General features: G+C 41.4%; 1 protein-coding gene across 13 annotated transcripts in view; it reads right to left on the bottom strand.

Moving 5' to 3' along the window:
- The window catches only part of Magi1 (membrane associated guanylate kinase, WW and PDZ domain containing 1), a 545,100-nt gene that overhangs the window by 109,114 nt on the left and 408,258 nt on the right, over positions 1 to 27,728 (bottom strand). For all 13 annotated transcript variants that reach the window (XM_042679996.1, XM_042680003.1, XM_042680000.1 and 10 more), the window contains exon 3: positions 10,122 to 10,241. In XM_042679996.1, the coding sequence (XP_042535930.1) occupies positions 10,122 to 10,241 (120 nt within the window). The remainder of the gene's footprint in view (positions 1 to 10,121; positions 10,242 to 27,728) is intronic.

Raw genomic sequence — 27,728 nt, forward strand, 5'->3', positions numbered from 1 at the left:
ATGTGTTCCTTTAGAGAGATGTTTTGGGTTACTTGTTCCTCTCCCCATTCCTTGTCCCACACCTCCTACTGTTTTATCTGTTTTTTTCTTTCAGTGCTGGAAAATTGCACTTTGCATGCTAGTCAAGCGTTCTACCCACCTGCTATTTTGAAATAACTTGAATATGGAACATTTCCAATTATACCTGGAATCTCTATACCACTAGAATAACTGCAAGGGCTCGTTCCATGGGCTCTGCCTCTCATGGGCAGTGCTGATAAGCAAATGGAGGTCTAAAGCTGATTTGCCTCAACACTTTCAATGAATTGAGGCTTTCTGCCAATAAGTTTTACTTTTCCCTTGGTGTGGGTCTCGCCAACAACACCTTAAATCCAGGACACTGTCCTAAAGCTTTGGCAATCTAAGGCATGGGGCAGATGTAACAGCATGGGCCGGCAGTATGAAAACCCCAAACTCTCAGATATCCTCAAGAATTCACAGGATAGTCTTTCAATGAATTGATTCTGGGTAAATCCATTTTGGCACTGGGCTTCTGGCCAATGAGGTAGGTTATGATGCGGTAAACTAGCTTTCCTGGGCAACAACAAGTCATCTCATAAGTTCTTAGTCCTCCACTGCCTGAACCCAGCCCACTCACCTCTTATTTGACCTGAGCAACAACTGGGGAATCTGAGATCCCAAGTCCTATCATCCAGAAACTTTATCAAGTTTCCATACTGGTTATCATCAAGCCAAGACTAGCCATGGCAGAAGTACAACATTTGCAAATTATGCAGTATGCACAAGGGTCTCTATGCCAAGGATCTTGAACTGCTGGCTGATATGAAGTACAGATCATCAGAAGAATTAGAAATGAGTGGAAATTTAATTAAGAGTACCACACGGCCAGTGGTAACCTAGGATCCACAGTTCAGGAGAGCCATGAGTCTGCCTGCCCCACAGTCACCCTGGGGCCCTGCGCACCCTTCTTGAGGAGCCTGGGCTCCTTCTCAAGTCCTCTATGCTGCTTCTTCCAGAACTGGTTCGACAATGAAACTCAACAGGGATGGTGGCTACAGAAGAAAGGGGAGGGAGGCAACAGGCCACAGGAAGGCAATGCTGGCCTTAATTAACAGACACAACCTCTGACCTGGGCCAAGCCACACACATATTTAAAAATTAATGGCAAATGCAAATCCATTTCTAAAGCTCTATAAAACAGTGAAGGAAGACGGTAACCCCAGACCCTGAGTACAAATGAATTAAATCAGTATGGCCTCTCACTTATACAATGTTATCATTTTTTACCTTGTCACACTCATTTCCTTACAGATGGTCTTTCTTATACCCTCACGATACTATGCACTGGAAATAAAATGTAAAAATGCAACAGACACGCAATCCTCATGAGTGTTCTATGTGGCATGCATCAGTGCTCCTCAATTGCAATGTGCAAACATGGAAGCACATGAAATACAAGTGTCCACACACAGGTCAAGGTAAGCCTGATGTCCAGATTTCTAACAAGTATGCAGGCGACACGCTGCTGCCACCCAGGCCCTACATTCCATGGCGAGGATTGTTTCCCCTTTGTTGATGAGGACCACAGAGGCCCAGAGCTACAGATATGTGTCTTGTAGGCCAGTTCAGGGTAAGTGGGGTGGTGGGTACTAAGGGATCTTTTTCTGTCTTCTATAGGATAAGCTTCTTGAAAATAAGTAGAAGACTGGCATAAGGCTATGCACCCAGGTACAACCTCCTCTGTTTTGGTCCAGCCCAGGTTGGCCTGGAACTCCTCCTGCCTATATCTCACGAGTTGCTGGGATTCCAGATATGTACCACCACCCCTGGCTTCACGCAGCTTCTTTTTGTGGCACCACTTACATCTGAATTACTGCAGATTGGCTACTTTGCCTTGCTACTTCTTTGCTCTATACATGATAGTGTCATGTACCAGCTCACATCACTTTCTTTCAACTGCTTCCCTTCCTTTGTTCCACTCTACAAAAAGGATAAACGTATAGAGGGATAATCAAACAATGAGATGTTCTCTTATGCCTATAATGAGATGTCCACTACCAGAGATTTTGAATATGACACCAAACAGAGAACACAAGTGAACTTTTTTTTTTTTTGGGGGGGGGGGTCGGTTATGAGGGCTTTAACTTTGGGTCTGGGCACTGTCCCTGTGCTCTTCAGCTCAAGGCTAGCACGCTACCACTTGAGCCACAGAGCCACTTCAGGTTTTCTGAGTGGTTTATTGGAGCTAAGAGCCTCATGGACACTCCTGCCCGGGCTGGCTTTGAACCTCAATCCTCAGATGTCAGCCTCTTGAGTAACTAGGATTATAGGCGTGAACCACCAGTGCCCAGCTACAAGTGAACATTTCTAACCTTGCAGAAAAAGCGCCAATATGCCAATGTTCAGATGAAGAATCCGAGAGTCATGTAGATAATGAGAAAGGCTTGGTATTCAAACACAGATCTGTCTGTGTCTGATATGAATGCTCTAAAATCCACAAGTCCTTGGGGAATGAAGCAAAACTTCCCTGGCCCTGACTTCTCATCTGCACGGAACAGCTGAGGACAGCCCAGATTTTTTTGGCTACTTCTCATTATCAACAGAGAACATTCTGTGACAGAGTTTGCCAACAGAGTTTATCACAACAGCCGGCTTCCAGTTCCCGCTGAAGAACAGGACTCCAAGACCATTGCATTTTCCTCAACGGCCAACAAGAGTTCTCTTCACCCCTGCTTTAGCTCTCTGTCCCCTAAAAGTATACCATTGACAGCTGCTTTTCTGTAGACCTTCTAGGAAGCACAACAATAACATTATTGAGGCTGATATCCCCTTCCTAATTAACATGCAGAAATATGCAACCCATAACTCCATTTTGAAATGTCACCCTGGCACGACATTTCTATGCTGAAGCGAAAACCTTTGCAGGGCTCATTGTATAATCGGCCTTTCCTACCCAAAGGCATTTGTAAAACAGGCATGTGCGCAAGCTCCCCCAGCCCTGAATAGTTCATCCCTTGTAAACTTTCTCCTATGCAAGTCCCCAGGGCAGGCAGAGGCAGCAACCTGTCTCACCAAGTGAAAATGTCAACAGGAAAAAAAAAAAAGGCAAAAGGGAATGGTTCAGTTGATTTATTATTTCAAGCACCGTATCACACAAATGAGCTCAGTGCACAATTAGGAAGTTGAGCCAAGGAGTTTATTCTTATCTTTTCTGCCATGCCTTGATGTCATTTCTGCCTGGCGACAGAATGGGGAGCTGATTCAGTCTGCAGAGCTCATTGACAAACTACCAGGAACTTCTTCTAGGCCTTGTGAGGAAGGATGGTCAGGTTCCTTAACAGCAGAATCGTGGCTACTCTGTTGGAAATATGTGTGGGTGTATGCAACCATCAACATGATAACATGATAGTAGATCAGGGAGGGAGAGTTCTATAGCAAAGCTCCTATTCTCTTCCAATATGGCCCATTTATTGTATCGTGTGTGTGTGTGTGTGTGTGTGTGTGTGTGTGTGTGTGTGTGATGCTTGGCTGGCCCTCTACTACTTGAGCCACATCTCTACTTCTGCTTTTTGCTAGTTAACTAGAGATAAGATTCTCACAGACTTTTCTACCCAGGCTGGCATCACAGATCTCAGCCTCCTGTACAGCTAGGAATTACAAACATGAGCAACTGGTACCCAGCTTTGTTTGGTCAAGTCTCACGAAGTAGCTTAGACTAGCCTGGAATTTGCTATGTAGCAAATTCATGATCCTCCTACCTCAGACTCCCACAAGCTGCAATTATAGGCCTATGCCACTATTCATTTCTTATCTGAGCACATAGCACTATCATCTGTTTTGTTTTAAGAGACAAGGAGAGGAGTCATTCCAGGAGGATAACCGCCTTCCTCTTTCTCATAATAATGAAACTTGGTGCTTAATTACAAAAAAAAAAATCTCAAGGGCCAACACTTCACCATCACCAATACAATGTGCTGTTAGCTGTAAGAAGAGTTGCCAGGCAAAATGCACACTGATGTATCTACCACCTAACTCTAGCTTGCTCATCTTGTCTCTGCTCAATCACTTGTTCTATAGGGAAAGCCTTTCAGGATTCCAATGCCAATCTGAAACTCTTTGAAGGAGTCCCTAAGATGGACACTTAGAATTTAATGTTTATTTCTGTCATTATTTGAATGTGTCCTGTCCACTAAACAGTTAAAGAACCACATGGTGACTATATTCACGGTTCATTATTTATTCTTATTAAAATTGTGATACTGGGGTTTGAATTTAGCGGTAAGAGCTTTCTAGGCAAGTATTCTTCCATTTGAACCATGCCCTTACAATCTTATTAGCTTTTAGTCCTTCTTCAGACAGGCTTCTGTACTTTTGCCCTTTGGCCTTGCACTGTGACCCACTTACTTCTACCTCCTGCGTAGCTGGGATTACAGGTGTGTGTCACCACACCAGCCTTCATATTTGTTTTTTATTTAGAATGGCATCTTGAATGAATGAATATATGAATGAATACACAGAATATTGAGCAAGGCTGGGAAGGAAGTGTCCGTTTTCAGGCAGCAGGGAAATTGCAGCACCCTTAGCCCTGTCTGTTATATGACCGGGACAAGTATATAGCCAGATTTTGTCAATTCTCTTCAATGTCTTAAGTCAATCTCTTCCTAGATATCAGATCTGAAGAAAGAGGAAAGAGGCTCTACTGTATTCCAGATCTCAAATCTTACTGCCCTGACAACACAAAATCCCAGATAAACATTAGCCTGAAAACAAATCTGAAGGTTATGATTGGGCTTTGGGGCTTCATTAGCTCAGCCCATCTGCAGCAGTGCCCTGTGCCCCCCCTGAGAGGAGGCCAAATTAGCTCAAGACATGCTTTGCTGGATCTCCAAGCTATGTTAAGTTCAATCAGAAAGGCCAGGGAAAAATAAGCAACAATGCCTATACATACATTGCTCACATGTAAGTTTTCTGAGTATCTGCACTAGATCTTTTGAGGATGGTTTCCTATGGAGAGGAGGAGGAAGGCAAGCGGCCTGGACTTACATAATTTTATGTTCTTCGTGGTAGGAGTTATTCAATCATTGTGTTAGATCACTGTGTCAGATTATCTGGGATTGTCAACTTAAGAGGAAAGCTTCGTTTTAGCTCGCAGCCTCAGGTTCCAGAACATGGTGACTCATCTGCTTTGGGCTTGTGTCAGGTAAGGTATCCTGGTGTGAGATGGGTTGCAATCTGCTCACCTCCTGTGGCTAAGAGGCAAAGACAGAAGAAGGGGAGGAGCCTGGCTCCTCATACCTCTTTCTTTTTCTTCTATTATCTTTAGTTGTATAAAAGAAGTTCCCATTCTACAAAACAGTACATGACTACAAGGTGTCTGACAACACTGTCACCCATGGCTCCTAACCCATCCCTTCTCTCACTTCCCACACCTTTTTCCAGGACACACCTCTATATGACTTCCTATTTAGGCCCCACCTCTTAAAGGTAAAGATTCCAGTACTGTCACAACAGCACCATGGACTGGAGAACCAAGTCTTCACATGTGGGCCTTTGGAGAACATGTATCATAACAGCAGCAGACAAATACATTAATTACTTTTACTTCAATATTTAAAAGTGTGTTGCCTTACAATTTTACTAGACTTGCCCCCTCTGGAATCCACAGTGGTCAAGACAAAGAAATTCCAGGTGGTAAAATGTGGTTAGGAAGCCAGCCTTGGTGGCTCACATGTGTAGTTCCAGCTATTCAGGGAGGAGAGATCCAGGAGGATTGTAGTTCAAAACCAAAACCAACAAGCTGGCCATGGCAGTACATGCTTTTAACTCTAACTATATGGGAGGCAGAGATAGGAGGAGTGTGACCTGAGAATGGCAAAAATCTCAAGACCCTATTTGAAAAATAAGTAAAGCTAAAAAGGACTGGGGCTAGGTGCTGGTGACTCAAGCCTATATTCCTAGCTATGCAGGAGGTTAAGATCTGAGAATTGCAGCTGGAAGCCAGCCCAGGCAGGAAAGTCCCTGAGACTTTACCTCTAATTAACCACCAAAAAGCTAGAAAGTGGAGCTGTGGCTTGAGCCAAAAAGTTCAGGGACAGTGCTTACACCCTGAGTTCAAGCTCCAGGGTCTACTAAGAAAAAAACAAAAACAAAAAACAAAAAAAAGGACTGGAACATAGCTCTCTAGTGGTAGAGTACCGGTTTAGGAAGTACAAAGCCTTGAGTTCAAATCCTAGTACCACCAAAATAATAATAATAATAATAATAAAGTAATAAAATATAAAGAACAAAAGGTGGTTAGAACTTGAGAAATAAGCACAGATATTTTATGGGCAAATTTGCTGGTTTGCTGACTACACGAAGACGGAAAATCCTCTGTAGTTGCATTTTAAGGCCAGTCGTGTGTGCAAATAAAAGAACTAATGTTGATTGAGAGCTCATATGGATCAGGCACTCTGGTAAGCCCTTTCCAATCATTGTGTGATTTAGTCCTACCTAGGATGAAGCCCTGTGATTATCTTCACTTTACCAAGGGGAAAAGCAGACAAGGAACAATTACACAACATGCCAGAGGCCACCGAGCTCCACCGCACAGGGGCTGAGACTTGGACTCAGGCGGTGGGTGAGCAGGGCAGCTCCAACACCAGAGACAGCTGCCATCAGGGACTGGTCCAAGAGAGGCCAGCACAGAGCCTAACCTCTGAGGATCTCTCTGGAACTACTCCTGAGATAGTAGCCAGCTTCTAAGAACAATCCTACTTTGTTCTTAGGTTGCAAGAGTCAACATAATATACTCCAGTGTGCTGCAAGCAATCAAGAGACATCTCACAGGGCAGGAAATCTGACTGGTACAAGGTCAGAGGCTAAAGACTTCAGCTGATGGGTCGGAAGAGGAAAGGATGACTTTATACATCACAGAATTTCAACTTTGAAATAATCAACTGGTAGGTGTGCACAGAAGCACAGTTTTAAAGATAATTAGAAATAAAGTTACTTCCTTACAGCTATATACTAGGTTATAGTCACGATATCTGGGGGTTTTTCAGGAAAACAGTAGGATCTCAGAGCCAGACTGAGCTGAGTTTGGTTCCTGATCCAGCATCTGAGAACTAACTATTTCCCTTGAAAAAGTTTCTTAATGCCATTTACCTTACACAATCCCATCTAAAAAATTGGTGATAATAACAGCACCTGAACAGTTGCTGAGTTTTTAACTGGCGACACAAAGACAAGAAACTCCATGTTTCCCTTAAGCCCCTTGGCCTTCTCACTACCTCCCCACCACCCACAACCATTCACAAGTCTCCATCCAGCCATGACAGGACCAAAGAACTAAGCCAACTGATCAGATGCAATGCTCAAGCTGGGTGGCTCATGTCTGTAATTCTAGATGCTCAGGAGGCTGAAATATGAGGATCATGGTTTGAAGCCAGCCCAGGCAGGGAAGTCTATGAGTTTCTTATCTCTAGTTAACCACCTAAAAACCAGAAATGGAGCTGTGGTTCAAAGTAATAGAGGACTAGCCTTGAGCAAAAAAAAAGCTCAGAGACAGCGCCCAGGCCCTGAATTCAAGCCCTACAACTGACCCCCCTCCCAAAAAAAAATCACGTCGTAAGTTAACTGTGTATATACAATATTTGGTAGTGAATAATGGGGACAAAGACAAAGCTCCCCTCCTCCCACTAAATCCATCAGAGCAGAACCTAAGAACTAACCTTAACCAGCACTTGACTTTTAGCTAGTATCTTTAATAGGGACTGTAATCACATTGAAGCTCTACTGTCCCTGATAAGATAATCAGTGTAATATCTGTACTTATTTTTAAGTTTAATCTTTTAAATACCCTGTGATTGTCTGAACAATCTAAAATTTAGGACTTTATAGAGATACCTCTAACTATTGCCAAATTAGCCATTTAATCTAGTATCACACCACTTCTGTCTCAAATAATAATAATCCAAAAGCCATTATTTCTAGAAAATTTAACAATTTGGGAGATGCAAGTCAAACCCACAATGAGGTATTACCTCACTCTACTAAAAGAGTAGTTTTTATTGGAAAAATGAGCACAGACACAAATATTAGCAAAAATGGGGAGGAAATGGTAACTCTTATAGAGTGAACGTAAATTAATATAGCCATGGTGAAAGTCAATATGGAGGATCCTTACAAAGTTAGAAACACAATTACAATTTGATCCAATAAAAAAAAAATTCTACTCTGGAACACTTACCACTATATAAAAAACATAGCTACACCCGTGTCTATTGCCATCCACAATGGCCAGGATATGGAGTTGACCCAGGTGTCCATGGACAGATGAGCAGATAAACAACATGGCTGTTCAACCATGAAATTGTCATTATTATTCAGCCATTACACCTATCACTGGCAGCAACATGAATGAGCATTATGATAAGCGGAATACGTCAGGCTCAAAAAGACACATGCTGCATATTCTAACCTCATCTAAGTGTGACACTGAGAGTCTAGAAGGGTGTGGAGAAAAGGGAAATGGAGAGGAGATGGCACATAGGAACAGGGAGGAAGGTAAACAGAAGTAACTTATAATATTCTATTCTATAGTAGGCTAACTAGTCACCTAACAACTAATTGTATACTTAAGACAGAACTTTGAATGCTTCCAGTGCAAAGAAATGATAGCCAGGCATGGTTGTACAGACCTGTAATCCCATTACTGGAGAAGTAAAGGCAGGAAAATTACAACTTTGAAGCAAGCCTGAGGTGTATAGTGAACACGAGGCCTGTCTGAGCTACGTAATGTGACCCTTGTGCAAAGACCAAAAGCTGGGATGTAGTTCTGTGGTAGAGGGCTTTGTTTGCATGCACAAGACCCTGTGTTTGAGTTCCAACATGAAAGAAAGGTGAGGGAGGGAGGGACAGAGGAAAGAAGGAAGAAAGAGAAGGAAGGATGGAAAGAAGGAAGGGAAGAAGGGAGGAAGGGAGAAATATTTGAGGTGATAAATATGCCAATTCATCTGTTCTGATTCTTATGTATTATAAACATGTATTTAGTAAGTATATGTAATCATTACGTATCTATTAAACTTATTCAAAAGGATTAAAATCATGTACATAAACATACATTTATGAGAAACAATAGATTATAATACAATAAAAAGAGGAGGAAGAGGAAAATGTAAGCTGTCCCCCACATTTGGTTTTGACTGAGCAATCCCACCTGTGGAACCCATCTCATACATACAGCTTTACAGTTGCCAAGTGAAATATGTTCACATTATTAAATACAGCTGTGTTTTGAAAGATCAAAAGCTAAAAGTGACCCAAATTCTTATCCAGAGGGAACTGATTAATGATTGATACAAAGAAACAAAATAGTCTGAAGAAGAAGAAGCAAACAAGGAGTGTTCTACTATTGCACAGCACAGATCAGGGAAGACAGAACTGAAAATAAAAGGAACAAGGCACTGTGATGCTCCTATACATAGTTGTACATGGGTGTGTAATACACACACACTTCAGAACTGAAATCAGAGGCTAACAAGTACATTAGCACTTAGCAAATGGAAGATAGGCAGATGGAAACATGTGTAAGGACCCCACTATTTCAGACACTGAACTCTGTAAATAGATTTTCTCCTAGAAGAAAATCATCAAATCCAAACTAGTAGCCACAATGGCATTCCATTCTTTCCAGATGAAAACAATCCTTCCTGCAAGGTCACATTGTGTGATTGCTCATAATTGCTCTTCCAATGTTTCCTATGCCCACATGTCTGCATTAACACACACCAACACCTACACTGAAATGCATAAGGTAAAAGAGAAAACATCTGGAGCAATACTATTTGTAGGGTTGAGGATTTAGCTCAATGGAAGAGCACTTGCCTGTCAAGTGCAAGGCCCTGAGTTTGGTCCTCAGCAGCGAAAGAAAAAAAAAAAAACCTATTTGTAAATAGCTTCCCCAAATGCTATTCTGTATAGTTCATTAGGATTTGTCACATTAAGGTTAAACTGTAATCTCCTATGGATGGCTAGACTTCCCTAGTTTGTAAGACATTTGCCTGGATGGTCTAGGGCCTTCCACAGTGTCCATGGGAAAGACACATCTTCTGTGACCCCTGAACTGTCAAGACTCTCACCTTCATAGGTGCCAACTTCTAGAAGAGTCCCGCTCTGCTCAAGATCCAAGAACTCCTTCACAGTTAGAAAGTTGTAATCCACTCCTGGCACCTCTCCTTCTCTGGGAGATCGGGTTGTGCCTGTGGAAAGGAAGCCATCAGCCATTAAAACAGGAAGTTCCACAACCAGGTATAATTAAAAGAACTTGTCGGGTCAGCTGGCATGCTGAGAATCCTGCCCACTTACCTGTGCAGACAGTATCAGAGAAAGGTAACTTCTATGAGTACAGCACTCTTCCACCCTCAGGTAGGAAGACAGAACTAAGCACAACTAGTATCTTTGAGACAGATTTACCAGTCATTTAAATGCACCAAATGAGCAAGAATGTTACCCAGACAACATCTACTATCAGCAGCTTTGAGGACTCCAGTAAACACTAAGCTCAGAGTCTAAGGGGTTTATATTTTTATCTCAGCCCTGAAATCCTTGTGTTTCTTAATACATCTGGCAAGTTCCAGTGTAATAGGCCCTTTGAAGAAAATGACACCCACTGCATAAACACATCACTGGAGAAATGTGATTGCCCAAGATCTGTGGTTGGACATCTCCCAGGGATTAAAATGTAGCTTCTGTCCATGTAATTAATACATTTGATTAAAAAAAAGAGGCCACCTGTATGTTCTGCCTACAGAGGAATTAACTGGTTATATGGCTACTCAATGTCCCTGAATTAACTGGTTATATGGCTACTCAATGTCACAGTTTCTGCTATGAAATAATCTAAAACCTTGAGGTTAGCCTGCTTAGGTGATAGGCTGTGGATCTGTTTTAGCTTAGTCATGACCCTAAGTAGAAAGGCAATGGGCAGACTGTGGCTTACCCAGAATCAAGAATAGAAGATAAACTAAAGCAATTATTCAGTGTGTAAAGGAAATCTAGGTTGAATGATGATATGATTGGGAGCCCAAACCAGAGCCAAAACTGATGTCAGTTGTTGCCTCCTTCAAATGACGAGATAAGATAAACATGGATGATAGTGATTTAAAGTTCTTATGCACAAGAAGCAGGAGCTTCCCATTCCTCAGATTCTCTTCCCTTAATTTTAGGCAAATTTTATATTGAAATCTGAAGGTTTTTAGGGCTTTCCTTGTAAGCCTTTTTTTTTGGGGGGGGGGGGGTCAGTTGTGGGGCGTGAACTCTGGGTCTGGGCACTCTCCCTCAGCTCCTCAGCTCAAGGTAAGTGCTCTACCACTTGAGCCACAACGCCACTTCCTCTTCCCTTAATTTTAAAGCAAGTAAATAACCAACTGTATGTGCCCTGCACCTCCAATGTTTTGCAAGTTATGTGACCTCTGATCTCTTGGCAGTGGGTGAACTATCCCCACTTTATGGAGAACCATGATTCCCTTAGATCCAAAACCTTGTGAATTGTTGCATGTGTTACTCAGGCCAAATACACTTTTTTTTTTTTTTTGGTGGGGGGGGGGGTCAGTTGTGGAGTCTGAACTCTGGACCTGGATGCTGTCTCTCACCTCTTCAGCTCAAGGCTAGCTCTCTACGACTTCAGCCACAGAGCCACTTCCAGCCTTTTCTGCTTATGTGGTGCTGAGGAATCAAACCCAGGGCCTCATGCATGCAACGCAAGTGCTCTACCACTGAGCCACCTTCCCAGCCCCCAAATATACTTTTAAATGCACCCGATTTATAAAATATCTGAAGTAGCTTAAGTAGTCACAGATTATACACAGAATATGTTCAAGTGTCTGCTTCTTTTACTCAGCACTCTGGGGCTTTCTGAATAGAAGCCTGCTTGAGTATTATCCATAGGTCTATTCCTACACTGGTTTCTTATTTGTTTCTATTTCTGGCATCTTGGTGGACTAGAGCAGAGGTTGTTTATGACCTTTAAACTTCCACCTCATGTGTCATGGACCAAAGTGTAGTTCAATGGTAGGACACTTGCCTAACGTATAGGAGGCCCTGGGTTGGATCCTCAGCACCACAGAGGGAAAAACATTCAGGAACTTGAGTGCTTGAGTTTTAGGCACACAATGTGTTCTCAAGAAAGTAGAGGTGATCAGGACAGGCTCGTGATCTAATGACCTTGCTTGACACAGTTCCTAGCTCTGTTACTACTTGGTTCCTCTTGGATAAAATTGGGCTAATGACAATATCTATGTCATACATGTGTTATATGTATTGAAGGCAACATGTTAGCAGATGTTATAGTTTATTATTGTTAGAATTTAGAATCTTACTCTTTCAATTATACTACAATAATCTGATATTATATAAATATAGATCATAGATATATCATTAAGTGCTTCATTTATTGAATAAATACTTTCCAAGATGCCTGTACATGTCAAGCACTAATTAAGGCACTGGGGAATCATGGGTAAACAAAACAAAGTATTTCCCCTAATGAAATTTCTACTTCACTATGAGAGACAGAAAATAAATATGCATGTGGGACAATACAGGGAGAAATAAATCTTCTGTGGGCTACAGGGTTAGAGGCATCTCAGAACAATGGAGGGCAGAGGATTAGATGTGTCTTGGCACATCTTGGCAAAAGAAGGCAAAGTGAGGAGTAAGGATAGAGAAATAGGAAAAGCCTGGCTCATGCAAGGTGGGGAGAAACCTCAGGCAGACAGACGTATAGAATACGGCTTTGATTTGGGAGAAGGGCATATAGGCTGGTGCAGGGATAGAAACGAAGTTGAAAATGAATGCAAGGAGCCAGATATGGAAGTCACATGTTTTACACTTCCTAAGGAAATCATTAGAGACTCCTGCCTCAACTCATTGTTAAAAACCAGAGGAGTGGGACAGTATAGGCCTGTACTGTGAAGACAGAAATAAGTGAATTTGTAAGAAAGAATATAGGTCAATTTCGTTCATTATTAAAACAAAAAACAAAAAACTTCTTGAATAGAACATCAAGAGTGGACTCTGGCCATGCCCTGTGCTTCACACCTGCAATCCTAGCTACTCAGGAAGTTAGATCTAAAGATCGTGTTTTGAAGCCAGCTTAGGCAGAAGAATCTATGAAACTCTTATTTCCAATGAACCAGCAAAAAGCCAAGAATTAGATCTGTGGTTCAAGTGGTAGAATATCAGCCTTGAGTGTAATAACTAAGGGAGAATTGCCTGGCCCTGAGTTCAAGTGCCAGTACTGACAGAAGGGGAAAAAAAAGAGTTGATTTAAGACATTTAAGTCTGAGATTAGACACTTGGGTTCAGAGAGGTGAGAACCAGTAACCTCTTTAGGTTTGAAGGTGATCAGGAAAGGCTCATGGTCTGATGACCTGGCTTAGAAGTGATGAGTCGTTCAGTAAACTAGGGATACTGGAAGACCAAGAAAGAAGCATCAAAAAAAGAAGCTTGAAAAGCATAGACTGGACACAAAGACCTTCTGTCTTGTAGAATCTGTGAATAGGATACAGGTCCTGAAAGCTTACAAGAGGCAACCAGCAAGACAGGAGCATGAGAGGTGGAAATGAGGTTTTGGAGCCAAGTAAAAAAGCTGTTCAGCGGGCTGCTTGTAAAACACAGTCTACGTCATCCTGGGCGATTCCGATACTGTGCAAGAATAGACTCTCTGAAACGTGCTGAGATATGATCTGTCCTAAATAAGTTTTAAATAGCAACTCTCAGGCTCAGCCTCCATACTCCAATTCCATTAAATTCATTTTTTAAAAAGATAAGGTTAAAATAAAAACAAACACAAGCTTGTGAGTTTTAAAAAAAATCTTCCTAGACCAGACCATGTTTTGTTTTGTTTTGTTTTTCTCCCTCTTTCTGTAACCATCTTATGGATGCCATTTCAACTGTGCTTTCTCATTCAGCCTGTCAGATTTACTTTAAAGACAATAGTCACCCCCAGAGTCTTAATTTCCCAAAAGGATCGGAAATAACCAAGGCCTTCAAACATGCTACGTTTTGGAGGAAAAATAAACTCACAGACATCTTTTCCCCCACATTACAAAATATTCTTCAAATGGTCTCTGAGCAGCAGTGGAAGGAGGCAGTAGGCAGACAATTCTCTACTCACTGGACCGTCAGGGTTTATTTTATCCAGACAAAACCTTTCCATGCTGCTGGCTAGCAGGAGGTTTACTCCCGGGTATCCTCAGAGCAACCCATGCTGGGTCTGCTCCAATGTACCAGGCTCCATTCAGTGACGAGGGAGAAAGGGACGCAGGGAGGGGCCCCGCCTCCTCCTTTCTTGTAGCAGAATGACAGGCTGCCGGCTGGACACACGCCTGACAGATGGCATTTCAAAGGGTTTTCAGGAGCCATCTGGGGTGGGTACAATTATTACAAACCACGCTTCTAACAAAGCCAAAGGGTTACTTCCTGACCGAAGAGAAGTAAAACAAATTCAAGCATGTTTCTCAGAGACAGAGGATGCTTTTTAAAAAAAGAAAGAAAGAAAGGAAAGGGAGAGAAAAAAGTATGAGTCTGACAAACTGGGGTTTTCTGCAGCTAACAATAAGGGCTTCTGTTTGTCTAGCTGGAAACCAGAACAACTATATCTTGCAGTTAATAGATTTAAGCTAACAAACACATCATTTCCCTTCTCAAAAAAGAAAAGAAGAGGAAAAAAAATCCATCACTGGGAAAGAATGGCTTCCATCTTGTGGATGTTATGTCTGATAACAAGGTGTTAAGTACTTAATCAATACTACTATATTTGATCTTTGCAAGAGAACACAAAAGTAGGATTAGTATTATTTTCACTGTATTGATGAGGAAGCTGAGACTTAAAGAGGGAAAGTAACCTGCCCAAGGTCACCTAACGCCATGGGTAAAGCCATGATTTCAGTTCTAACAGTTTCTGGCAGTCTTGTGTCATTCCACATTCGAAACCATCCCTTACCCAATAGAACTTTTCTGCCTTGATTGGAGACATTCCATAACGGTGCTAACACGGGGGCTAGAAAACAGCTACAGAGACTGAGGGACTGAATTTAAGTTCTCATTTACTTCTAATTTTAATAGCCACATGTGACCAATGATTGCAATCATGTTGATGAATACAACTCTAAACCATGAGAGTGCCTGGTTTACACTGTGTTCTGTCCTGTGCCCCAAAGCACTTCAGGCTTTCAGAATAATAAGAAACATACTTCATATTACACAGCGAGACATCTTGAACTGCTATACAAAAACCTTCCTTTTAGCAGCAGCTCATAAATGCTTTGAAAATGATCTAGTCAAATTCTGTTTTACACCCCCCCCCAAATTTCTATTTGTTTCTTATTGGTTATGGTCACTTGGCAGGAGAAAATAGGTATTTGTAGCACAGTGGTTAGAGCAATAAACGTATCCAAATAAAACAAGACAAAGAAAAAGTGAATCTATTAAAAGAATACGCATTGACATGGAAACAAATAAATGGAATGTGGTGGTAATCTACACCCAAGGAGAAGGTATTAGCTCTCTCCTAGCAAACTGTAAAGAATGATTGGATCTGCCCACCACTGTTAGAAGAAATGCCTGGAATGAGAACCAAAATAATGCAAACATGTTATAGAATATGTACCCTGATGTTGCATTTCTTTGAAGAACAGAAAATGAGAGCCATGTGTATACTGAATGTTTTATAAGTTCATCTTCACATAGTCAATGAGTGGAATAATAGTTTACCCTTATAGATGGAGCCTTGGGAAGGGTGGCTTCCCAAACAGGAAATGAACTGAGCACTTTTTCCTTTAATACCGCTCCTATTCTGGGTTTTACCAATAGACACATACTTGTTTTGGCATTTTAGAAACTGAATACAAATGGAAATAGCTTCAAGACCTGACTCTTGCTCATTCAAGTCAAACGTCTTCAGTCTTAATTTGGTTTCCACAAAAACATGCAAAAGAACTGTAAGCACTAGGTGAACCACACAGTGTATTATGAGGTTTCTTGTCGCATTGAAAACTAACTCCAAGATCAAAGACACTTGCCTTCGGCAATGAAAAGGAATACGGTAGACATGAAACGGATGAAAAGATGGCATTATTTTTTCACCTGACTGGCACCAAACAAACAACAACAACAACAAAAAGCCTATAAGATTTGTGTCCAAACAATGAATTTGAGCTCTGTCTTGCTGAATGTTTCAGAAAGTATTAGCAATGTCACCCCACGGGTCCCTCACCCCCACCCCTACCCCTCACCTCACACAAAATTCACCTAGTCAAACCTGAGTGGCTGTTTGCTTCTTATGCACATTTTATGGTTCATAAACTTTTAGTATACCTGGCTTCAGTGACCCTACTAGAGCAAATCACAAAGTGACCTTCCTTATCATCAAACTGCCAACCCAAGGCTAAAGACAGGAAACTGAGCAGGCTCACTGGCAGCCTCTTTTTATTCTAGAAATACCCACTTGAAGCTGGGTGGGAAATCCTGGTGGTGGAACATTAACAAACCATTTCCTAGTGCATCATGCTTCCAGTACCACTGGGTTCCCAGACAAGTTACTTCTGTTGAGATCTCTCTCAATAACTATCCAAACGGGCTTAAGGCTAGCTTGCTAATAGGGCCACCATCATCCCACTCAGACTGAACTGTTAATACTCAATGATGCTGTCATCACCTGCTGCTAAATTAATCTGAGTCCTGTTTATTAAAACCTAACAAGGCTTCCAAAAACTGCAGTCACTTCAACTGTTAAAGTGAAAAACAGACCACATGAACCATGCCTCCAGCCAGCTTCTTGCTGGTTACTTTGGAGATAGAGTCTAGTGAGCTTTTCTGCCAGGGTGGACCTTAAACTTTGATCCTCCAGATCTCAACTAGGATTACAGTTAGCATTATATTTAGCATTCAGCTAGAAATGTTCTGTTTACAATATCAGATGCTAGAGTGACTAAAACTCTCAAGAACAAAAATGATTTATCTAACCACTTGGGAGAAGAGTTCCTGAAAAAGTTAAAATATATTACTGTGGCACTATGCACAATTGTCAAGCGATGGATTCAGCTTAGGTGCCATCAAGGAAAGAATAGATAAAGAACATATGGCATATCTACACAATGGAGTTTCATTCACCATGAAGGAGAATGAAATTATATCATCTGCAGGAAAGTGAATGAAACCAAAGATTATGATGATAAGTGAAACAAGGCAGACTCAGAAAGAAATTACTATATCTTTCTCCCTCATATGCAGAATACAAATATTAAGAAAAACAAAAAGGAATACATTAATATAAAAGGTGAACTACTGGGTGGGGGTTAAGTAGGAAGGAAGAGGGAGAGGGGGATAGGAACCAAATATGATTAAAGTAAACTGTATGTGCATGTCATGTCATACAATACATATAAATATGTCACAGTGAAACAAACATGTTATGATTACAAAAAAAGGGGAGAGGGTGGTGGATGGGATAAATATGATCAGTGTAAATTATATGTATGGACTGAAAATCACAGTAAGACCCCTTACTCTGTAAAATTAATCTATGCTATCAAAATAATTAAACATAAATTTATTACATTATTCCAATGCTTATTTACCCCAGAGAAATAAAACACAGAAACCTGCTCACTAACCTCTACCATAGTTTTACGCATAATCACACCACATTCTTCAACTGTGAATAGGTTTAAACTATGGGACACCCCCTCCCCCAACCCCAATGGAACTGCTACTCAGCAAAGCTACTGATACACACAGCATGGATAAATCACAAATACACAAGGCTGAGTGAAAGAAAAGCCAGAACTGAGAGGCTACAGACTGATTCTGTGTACATGATGCTCTGAGAAAGACAAAACTACTCTAGGGATGAACATCTGACGAGTGGTCAGCAGGCGTGAGGCAGGAGTGAGCTGCCCAGGGGCAGCCCCAGGGAAACGGGTAAGAACAAGGATGCCCTGCATCCTGACTGTGGGAGAGTCACCGCTCAGTACACATGAAAATCCATACTAATAGCTGGGCACCTGTGGCTATGCCGGCAATTTTTTAAATTACGCCTGTAATCCTAGCTACTCAGGAGGATCTGAGGATCACGGTTCAAAGCCAGCCTGGGCTTTCAGGAAAGTCTGTGAGACTCTTCTATCCTATTAACCACCAGAAAACCAGAAATGGCACTGTGACAAGTGGTAGAGTACTGGCCTTGAGCTGAAGAGCGCAGGAACAGCACCCAGGCCCAGAGTTCAAGCCCCATGATCGACACCCCCCCCCCCAAATCCATACTACATCACGAATAGTGAATGCTACTGCTTATATTTTGTAATTTGCAGGGGGTCCTGAGAGCAGGTTGAGAGATAATGTATAAAAGATGGACAGGAGATTAGGGCTGAACAAGAGAACTCCACGGAGACAGACCAACAGAAACTGTTTAGCTATGTGCTATCACTGACAGATATGTCAGAGGGGACTTACTAGGAGGTTATGGAAGGTGAAGAGACCCACATAGGCTGTCTGAATGTTGGAGACCCTGAAATTCCGGAAGCATGACTCAGTTCACATCCAAAAGAGAATTCAGAAGCAGGGAAGTCAGTGGGATCACAGTCTGAGATCAAAGTCTTGAGGGCCCTGAGGGAGAGGGGCATGGGTGTAAGGCCAGAGAGTCTCAGGTTCTGAAGTCCAAGGGCAGGAGAAGAGCAGGTCTAGGACAGACTGACTTGGTTATTTTTAAGGAAACATTTAGCATTATCTCTAATGAAGAATCCATTTCAACCTGTCATAAATAGTAAGTACCAAAAATAAATGCAACAAAAATAAGTGTATTTCATTGATCTGGAATCTGAGATCTAAATTTTCTCATCACAAAATCCTTAACGTATTTACTTGGATTTTTTTTTTTAAGTTGGAGCTGCTGTAGGACAATACCACAGACTAGAGAGGATGGCTCAGACACAAAGCACTTTTAACAGTCCCAGAGGCTGCAAGCAGAAGATCAAGGTGTTAGCAGACTCTGTCTGCTGAGGACCTTCTTCCTGGTTTGCACATAGTTGCCTTTTTTTTTTTAAATTACATCCCTTCATGTCAGAGAAAGCAAGCTTTCCTGTCTCCTCCTTCTTTGACAGCATTAATTCTATCAAGAGGGACCCACCCTCATGAGAAAATCCATCTCAGTTCCCTCCCAAAGGCCCTACCTCCAAAATATCATCACTGTCACAGTGGGATAAGAGATTCACATTGAGAGAGACTGCAAGTGTCTGCTGCTGAGCCCCCCACCCCCCCAGCCACGTGCTGTGTATCTGTCAGAGCAAAGCTGAATTCTCTTTAGATTCCCTAAAGAATCTAGAATCTAGTCGTGCCCCAGTCTAACCTGAACTGATGCACCATTTCACAGAAACTTGAAGGGATTCACCTCATTAGCATCCCTACAGAATATTAGAAAATAGACAGGAATGAAGAAGGTTGACCAAATGGCCAAAAGGGCAAAACTAAAATTTAGAAGATATGGTGTCTTCATATCACCCTATGTGGCTATCTACAAATCTTCACTTCTCAGTGGAAAGGCACTTCATACAAGGAGAAGGCAATTCATCTCCTTTAGTACCTTCATTTTGACTAACGAGGTACTCTCCTTCTCCAACCTTTCCAACCCTGATGACAGAAGGGAAGGAGCAGGGCCTTCAGTTTTCTATTTTCCACCCCAGATTTTAAACGAGACTATTCACTAATCACGTCTTTGGTGTGGGGGGAGTAGGGGACAATATAGAGGTTTGAAGTCAGGGCCTCATACTTGTTGGGCAGGGATTCTACCACTGAACCATGCTTACAGCCCTTTTTTGAACAGTTTTGGGGTTTTTTGTGAGATTATAGCTCTTTTTTTTTTCTTTGCTGAGGTCTACACCTGAACTATAATGATACTATTTTATGCTTCTTGCCTTAGCTGAGAAGACAGACATGTACCAGCACACGCAGTTTGTTCTATTGAGATGGAGTGCTGCAAATATTTTTGCCTGGGCTATCTTGGAACCACAATTGGCCAGATCTCAGGCTTCTATACGATTCAGTTGACAGACATATGCTCCTACAACTAGCTATTGGTTGACAAAGAGGTCTTACAAACTTTTTGCCCAGGCTGGTCTCAAATTATGATCTTCCATACCTCAGCCTCCCAAGCAGCTAGAATTGTAGGCAAGCACACTATGCTCAGCTGCTTAAAAGCAGGTGCATAAAGACAATTACTTCACTGCAGCTACAACTCTCAAGCCAGAGCTCATCAGCTTCCATCCTACATGGAGCACACTATGTAATTAGCACATCACATCCAAAACACTTGAAATAAACATGGACTTGCATTTGTTTCATTATACTGATGGCCAGAAAAGGGGCCTAGAATCGAAGATGGGAAATATTCCATCTGTTTTTCACGATCCTGCTTCCAGCTCTTTGTTTCACAACAACAGTGAGTTGGGAAGAAGGAAAAGAAGTTTTGAGTGAGATAGCCCAGGAGAAAAGCTATTCAAATCTCCCATCTATTGTTTTCTTGGAAGCCAGTGGCCCTCAGCCATTGGAAGGGTGGATATGTAACCTTACCAGGAAGCGTGGGGAAGGGGCAGACAGCTGAGAGAATTGAATGGTGACAGAAGAAGAAGGTACATACTTGCCTATACCAAGCAAATGACTCACAACCATTAGCAAAGGAGGAAGGACCTAGTGTAAGACAAACCAACAGTGTCCATCTCTGACGTTATGTTGATTGTTGCTGTCCACAGGCAGGTCCTTCTTTTACACTCATTTTGTCACTGGCACAGAAGAACATGGCCTGCTACTATGACAACACAGCAGCATGACAGTGAGGTACAAGTCAATTCCTATGCAAAGATTCAAGCAGTAGATTTATTTAAGGCATTTAAAAATAATGTTCATATGTTGGGCACTAGTGGTTCATGCCTGTAACCCTAGCTACTCAGGAGGTTGTGATCTGAGGACTATGGATCAAAGCTGCTTAGGCACAAAAGTCTAAGAGACTCTGATCTCTAATTAACCTGCAAAAACAAAAGAAAAGAAACAACCAAAAATAGCTCAAGTAGAAGAATGGTTCATGTAGAATATAAGCTTTGAGAGAAAAGGTTAAGGGACAGCACCTAGGCCCTGAGTTCAAGCCCCCATACTGGCAGATTTGTGCTCATGCACGTGCACACAAAAACACACATATACACACACAAATCTGCTTATAAAAAACTGTACTTAAGCCAACATTTATCCTTGCAACAACACTATAAGCAGGTAATATTACCCTCATATCACAGGTTGGCAAAAGATGCAGAGAGATACCATGTGACTTGTTAGAAATTACCCATCTAGTTAACAGGAGAAACAGAATTTGAACATAGGATTTTATTGCCCCAGAGCAGTGAAAACATCTATATATGCAAGAGACACAGAGGAAGGGTTAGGAGACAAAATAGGAAGAGTTTCACTGAGTTCTATAACTCTTCAGGGACAAATAAACCAATATGGCCCTCATCAAGTCAAGGAAGGAGGGCTGTGGGGTTGAGGGTTGGATGATAGAAGGCTGAATCCCAGGATTTCCTGGATCCCAAACTGAAGCTCTGGAGAACTCCATCTCATCATCTCCTAACCAGAATAATCTAGTAAAGCATCCCAGAATCCCTGTAGAAAGAACCTCCCCTTTCCACCAAAGAGAAAACTTGCCACACATAAAACGCACAGAGGAAAACTGGCATTCATTAAACACTGGAAAGCACAAAGCAAAATTCTCAAGCTGTCATGGATTCATCTCAAACAGTATTAAAAGCACTCAGGAAATAAAAGATAAGAATCCTCAACATATCAAACATCAACTCTAGAGGATTATCCTGACACATATTTGTTCTGAGAGGAATGCAGTAAGGCTCCATCTAAAGGTTGTCTGTGATAACCGGGGATTAGGCTAGACAGACCTGCTCCATGAGAACAAGGCATATTTTTGCTTTTTACAGAATTAATTACAGCAATTGTTTGTATAAAATGAAAACAAACTGATTTTTCCAACCATTTCTGCTAGATGATGTTCAAAGGCTTATAAGAGAAAGTGATTATTTCGGTAAAACCTGTGATTAATGAAGAATATTATGTTTCCACAAATTAGGTGAATTTGCATGCTCAGTACTAAATGCCGAATGCTTCTCAGATTAGGCAGCTTGCTTTCTTAGTTTAAAAAAAGAAAAAAAAATCACTCTAATTGGCATATGGTTTCTTTTTGCAAGAGGTTGGGGGGAAATACATATATTCTCTAATTAAATACTTATAATGGTTGCATAGTTAGTCTTGTGAGTATAATGACAACCAATGAATTGTTCACTTTGAGAAGACACATTGTATGGTATGCAATTTTTATGCCAATAGTTGTTAAAAAAAATATTGCACAAGGCTGGGCATGTTGGCACATGGCTATAATCTCAGATGGGAGATGAGGGCAAGATGATGGGAAGTTGGAACGCTGCCTGGTCTAATAGGAAGAGCCTAGGTAAAAAATTAAAATGTGTTTTAACTATTAAGATGCTTAGAATCTAGTCTCTGCTCACACAGCTATTACAACGTGGTAAAGGAATTGTTTTCTTTCCATGCATAATAATACCTAGTGTAATTCACTTCTCAAAAATGTAACAGTGGCTTTCATTATTCCTTCCAATATAGGAATATAGTGTTAAGTGTGAAATAAGAAATCACTGATCACATTATAATATCACCTTCCTAAAATGTGCAAATACCTAGGCTCTCCCAGAATGTCAGTATAAATCAGACTTCATAAGTTTAGATTCCAGCAGTTTAGATTCCAAGGCCAACTTCAATATCATGGACCTTGGTTTTTCTCATCTCTAAAATGGTAATAGTAACAATAAATATCTCATAAGATGGAGGGAGTATTCTATGAAATAATATATGTAAATACCTAGTCTAGCTATTATAATATGCACTCAACTAATGGCAGCCACAATGATATAGCACAATCAACATTATTATCACCCCATAGACTATACTGGTTTGGAGAAATGGCTGTGGAAGGAAATGTACCAGTTATTGGTTTGGGGCTAGCTCAGTGCTGTTTGCCTTACATATACAAGACCATAACTCAGTTTTTAGCACTGTAGGATGAGGAGGAAGGGAAGAGAGAAGGAGAAGAGAAGAACCAAGAGAAGGGGGAAGAGGAGAGGCAGGAAGAAGGCAAAGGGAGGAGGTAGGCCCAGTGCTGGTGGCTCTCATCTGTAATCCTAGCTATTCAGGAGGGTGAGAAGTAAGGATCACTCTTTGAAGCCTGCCAGGCAGGGAAGCCCAAGAGACTTGTATTTCTAATTAGCCAGCAAAAAGCTGAAAGTGGAGCTGTAGCTCAAGTAGTAGAGTGCTAGCCTTGAGAAAAAAACAAAACCAAACAAAATCCCCAAGGACAGCACTCAGGCCCTGAGTTCAAGGCCCAGGACTAGCAGGAGAGGAAGAGGAGTAAACAGCAGCAGTAATAACAATATATTAACCAATTACTATAGTGCTAACAAGGAATAACAAATTTCTACATGTAATGCCTAATCGTTTTTCTCCAAAGATGATATATTTTCTCCACCTTAACCAAAGTTCCATTTTTAGTGATAATTTTTTTTTTAGTGTCAGAAGCAAATATACAACCCCTAATTACAACTCTCTGAATCATCTTTCCATAAGAAATCACAAAGTGAACACATTCTTAAGTAGCTCAATCTTTCATCATGAAGTAACAGTACCAATTCACAAGAAAAATGCCTATTGATTTCATGACAGTGTCTAAACGTGAAAATTCTATTCCCCAAGTTCCATGTCAACTATATTATTTTGGCTCCTTTTAAGTGAATGAATGTAATTATTGCTGGACAAACACTAGATAAAAAGAGAGATGTCAACGAAGGTTTAGTACCGAAGCGAAGCAATTATAGGAGCAATGTAAGGTGAATCTAAAAAAGGAAGCTTATGTTGATTTTATGACTACATTGTTTTTCATTTCATCCGAGCATAAGAGCTCCTGTAGCCTGCCCAGGTACACAGCCAAATATTCATGAATGTGAAAATTCTATATTGGCTCCCAGCAAATATACATAATGCTGTGTCAAAGTCATCAAAAGAAAAGATTGTACAGTGTGAGCTAGAAGATGCCGAATGAATAAAAGAGGAGGTGGTACAAATTAGGGCTCCGCCAAAGTAAAGAATACCACGTTCTAATGATGTGTGACTTTTTTAGTAGAAAGAACACCTTAGGAGAACAGTCTACCCAAATAGCACAGGGTTACAGACCAAATTCAGGACGCTTTGCTTTTTTTGTTTTTAAACATGTGTACTCCCAACTCTTTATTTGTTAACAGTAGCATTTGCCATAGAGAAAAGGCTTTAGATTGGGCACCAAAACCTGTCACATTCAACATGGGTTTCCCTGAGCAAAGACGTTAGCACACTAGCACATGGTCATCACTGAAATGTGTGAGGAGAGCTGACGGCACCTCTTGTGACTGCTGGGTTCATAACCCACTTACGTTTCTCCCCACACGTGGGAATGTCTGTTGGTACTCAGAAAACCATAACACAACCCCAACCATCCACTATCTCATCTCATGTTTGCTGGTTGTCTCGGTGACTGTGGAGGTAACAGCAGCTCCAAAAGGATGGGCCCCACCCAGCGGATGAGCTGCAGCCACTCTCATTTTAATGAGCTCATTTCTCAACAAGCAACCGTAGCTCTCATAATGGGGTAAGGCTCTTGACAGAAGTTGAGTTCACTTTCGGGTAGAGACTACATACTCCTGATGGATGGAAATGCCAATCGTTACTCTTTATTCTGTTGTTAAGCCACATTATATAGCTTTTAGAAGCCAAACTTTCTTTAAGAAATCACTAGTGCTTCTAAATGTTGGCTTTGAAATGTTAGAATGGGTTAGAAATAGATGCCTCTGTTGACATGACTGGCCAAAATTTGAACCTTCCCCTCCACTGACTTTTAAGCAACATATTTTATTAGAATATTATGTGAAAATTGATTTTTAAAAAATGATACTAGAGTTTGAATGCAGAGCCTCATTCTTGCCAGACAGGTGCTCTTCCATTTGAGCTATGTCTCCAACAGCTTTTGTTGTAGTTATTGTTTGAACAGGGTCTCAGAATTTTACCTGGGCTAGTCTAGACTACATTCTTACTGGTCGTGTAGCTGGTATGATAGGCGTATACCACCACATCTAGATTTTTTTGTTGAGATGAATTCTTGCCAAGTTTCTGTCTGGGCTGGTTTTGAACCACCAAACGTTCCAATCTTCACCTCTTGAGTGGCTGGGATTACAGATGTAATCTGTGCCTGGCCCATGGTGTCAGGTGTCAGTATTTTAAAAATAAAATCAAGCAGAAATCTTAGTGATACAAGTTAACTATAATTAATTCTTTAATAAAGGATAGTCACACAGCTTCTGGGAGAAATTGGCCCTTTTCAATCAGGCCTGATTTCAGATGTCAGGTGAGCACCTTAAAATAATGATCACATAATTTAAGCCTGCAAGATTCTCAGAACCCTCCAATGCAAATCATGCCCTTGTCAACTCTACAACCTGGACCAAATGTAATCCCAGATAAATTCCAACTGGCGATCAAAGCAAGACGTTTTTCTTAATGACAACAAGTTTGCAACCGATTCATTCACAATAATTCCTTGGTTGTGACATGCAACATATCTACTCTTCAGAACAAAAATGATTTTGTTAGTGTTTTGTTTCCCATATATTAATTAAATGGCATGTCATTCGAGGCTTTACTGATTCTCACTCTTGAGTTTCATCTAATTCATTATCCTTGTCAAGAGCACCTGCTGGCCAAGGGCAGAGAGGGATGGGGGAGGGAGGGAGCAGCCTGATTCTGATTCGTTGATCTGGCAGCAGGCCTGACTGCCATTAGCTGCTTGTCAGCAGGGACTGACCTGGCGCTATGACACATGACCCTGCGGCTCTTACAAGGAGGGCTCACCAAATACCTGCCTTGGGACCCATTTACCCAGCAGTTACTCTCTCATCTTCAGGGGAAACCCACATTTTTGGTCCCAGGGGAACAGAGAGTCAAAGTCTTTAATAAATCTAGACACTACTGTATGGCCTTCAAAGGGGCTTAGCTACAAAACAAGGAGAGGTGTGGTTGAGTGAGCCAGCTGGGAAGTCTTGAAGGCATTCCTCAAGCTCAACTTGTAATATGAATGATATCTGAAAGGAGTCATAGGAAATTAAAGCTAGTAACTCTAATAGTAATCCCAATCACCTTCCGAAATTTGAATAAGACATTATTTTGTTGTTGTTGTTGTTGTTGTTTTACATAGGCAAAAACAGGAAATAAGGCCTGTAAGAGAAAAGCAGTTTTCTGAATCCTGAAATGAATACCGACTAACATCAGGGAAGGATGCGTAGACCAAAATAGGACTATGGAAAATATAAAAATGACCAAAGAGGGCCTGACAGTTTTGGTAGAAGTCTCTTTCCAAGGAAGGACATGCTTGGGGAATCAACGCAGAAGCTACAAATGAACAGCTGGAGGCCAAGCAGTACCACAGTGTGGAAAGGACCGCCATCAGTCAGCATCCACAGTCCTCAGTCACTACTCATAGCCATGGTTGACTTCCTGGAATTGGCCACTGTATTTTCACTCACCAAGCCAACTTTCATCACAACCTTCGGAGCAACATGGCACAGTCCTTCATAGGAACAAAACACTGTTACAACCACAGCATTCTGCTGGCCACAACCACAGCACTTTCTGGCCACTCACAAGGTCAACGGACACACATACTCAAAAGGATATTAAGAATGCATCCCAAAGCTAAGTGCAGAAAGTAATACTGGGTAATGAACAATGCAGAAATCTCTACAGGGGTTGAGAAGATGGAAGAGTAGATATTCTCAAAAGCAACTTCTTGCCCTAGGTTTCAAACCTTGGATCCCTAAAAGGCGATGATGATGATGATGATGATGATGATGATGATGATGATGATGATGATCACAACAGTATGACAGGTCTACCACTATTACTTCCACCACAACACATGTTTGTTAGTCAATGTTTCTGACATGGTGTGAACACTTTACACTCTTCTCTGCAAACCTCATCATAACCCTAAGCCTCATATTAACAGGCCTATGAGAAAACTGAGGATTGAAAAGGGATCTATTATTTGCTGTCTTTAGAGGGCCTCAATTGGGATGACACCTCAGAATTTGCTAATTCTGGAGTCCAGGGACTGAAGTATTGTATTACAGGAAATGACACTCTCCTGTGGGCCATGTTGACCTTCTGTTCTTAGAATACTCTCCGTAGGAGCCTGCCACAGGATCTTTGCACTTGTACTTTCATAAAGCAGCCTGTGGCTGCTCCAAACCCTTTTCGGGTATTGATGACATGTTGCTTTTTGGTAAGGGGTTCCTTAATGTCCTATTCTATATGGCAGCCTCTCCTCACCTCCTCCCACCCCTGTTCTATACCTACTCTTTATTTTTCTTCTTTGCACACTTGGCCATCCGTGGTTATTTCAGTGGCTCTTAGCTCTCCCTTCCACACTGCCCTGCAATGCTGACATTAGGCATCTACAGACTTCCCACGGTTCTTACATAACAGCAAACGAGTGAGGGTGATACTGAGCAGAAGGCATGGAGAGGAAACTTGCTACTTCCTGT

The sequence above is a fragment of the Dipodomys spectabilis genome, unplaced genomic scaffold, assembly GCF_019054845.1.
Source record: "Dipodomys spectabilis isolate Male_0828 unplaced genomic scaffold, ASM1905484v1 ptg000054l, whole genome shotgun sequence".
Lineage (NCBI taxonomy): Eukaryota > Metazoa > Chordata > Mammalia > Rodentia > Heteromyidae > Dipodomys > Dipodomys spectabilis.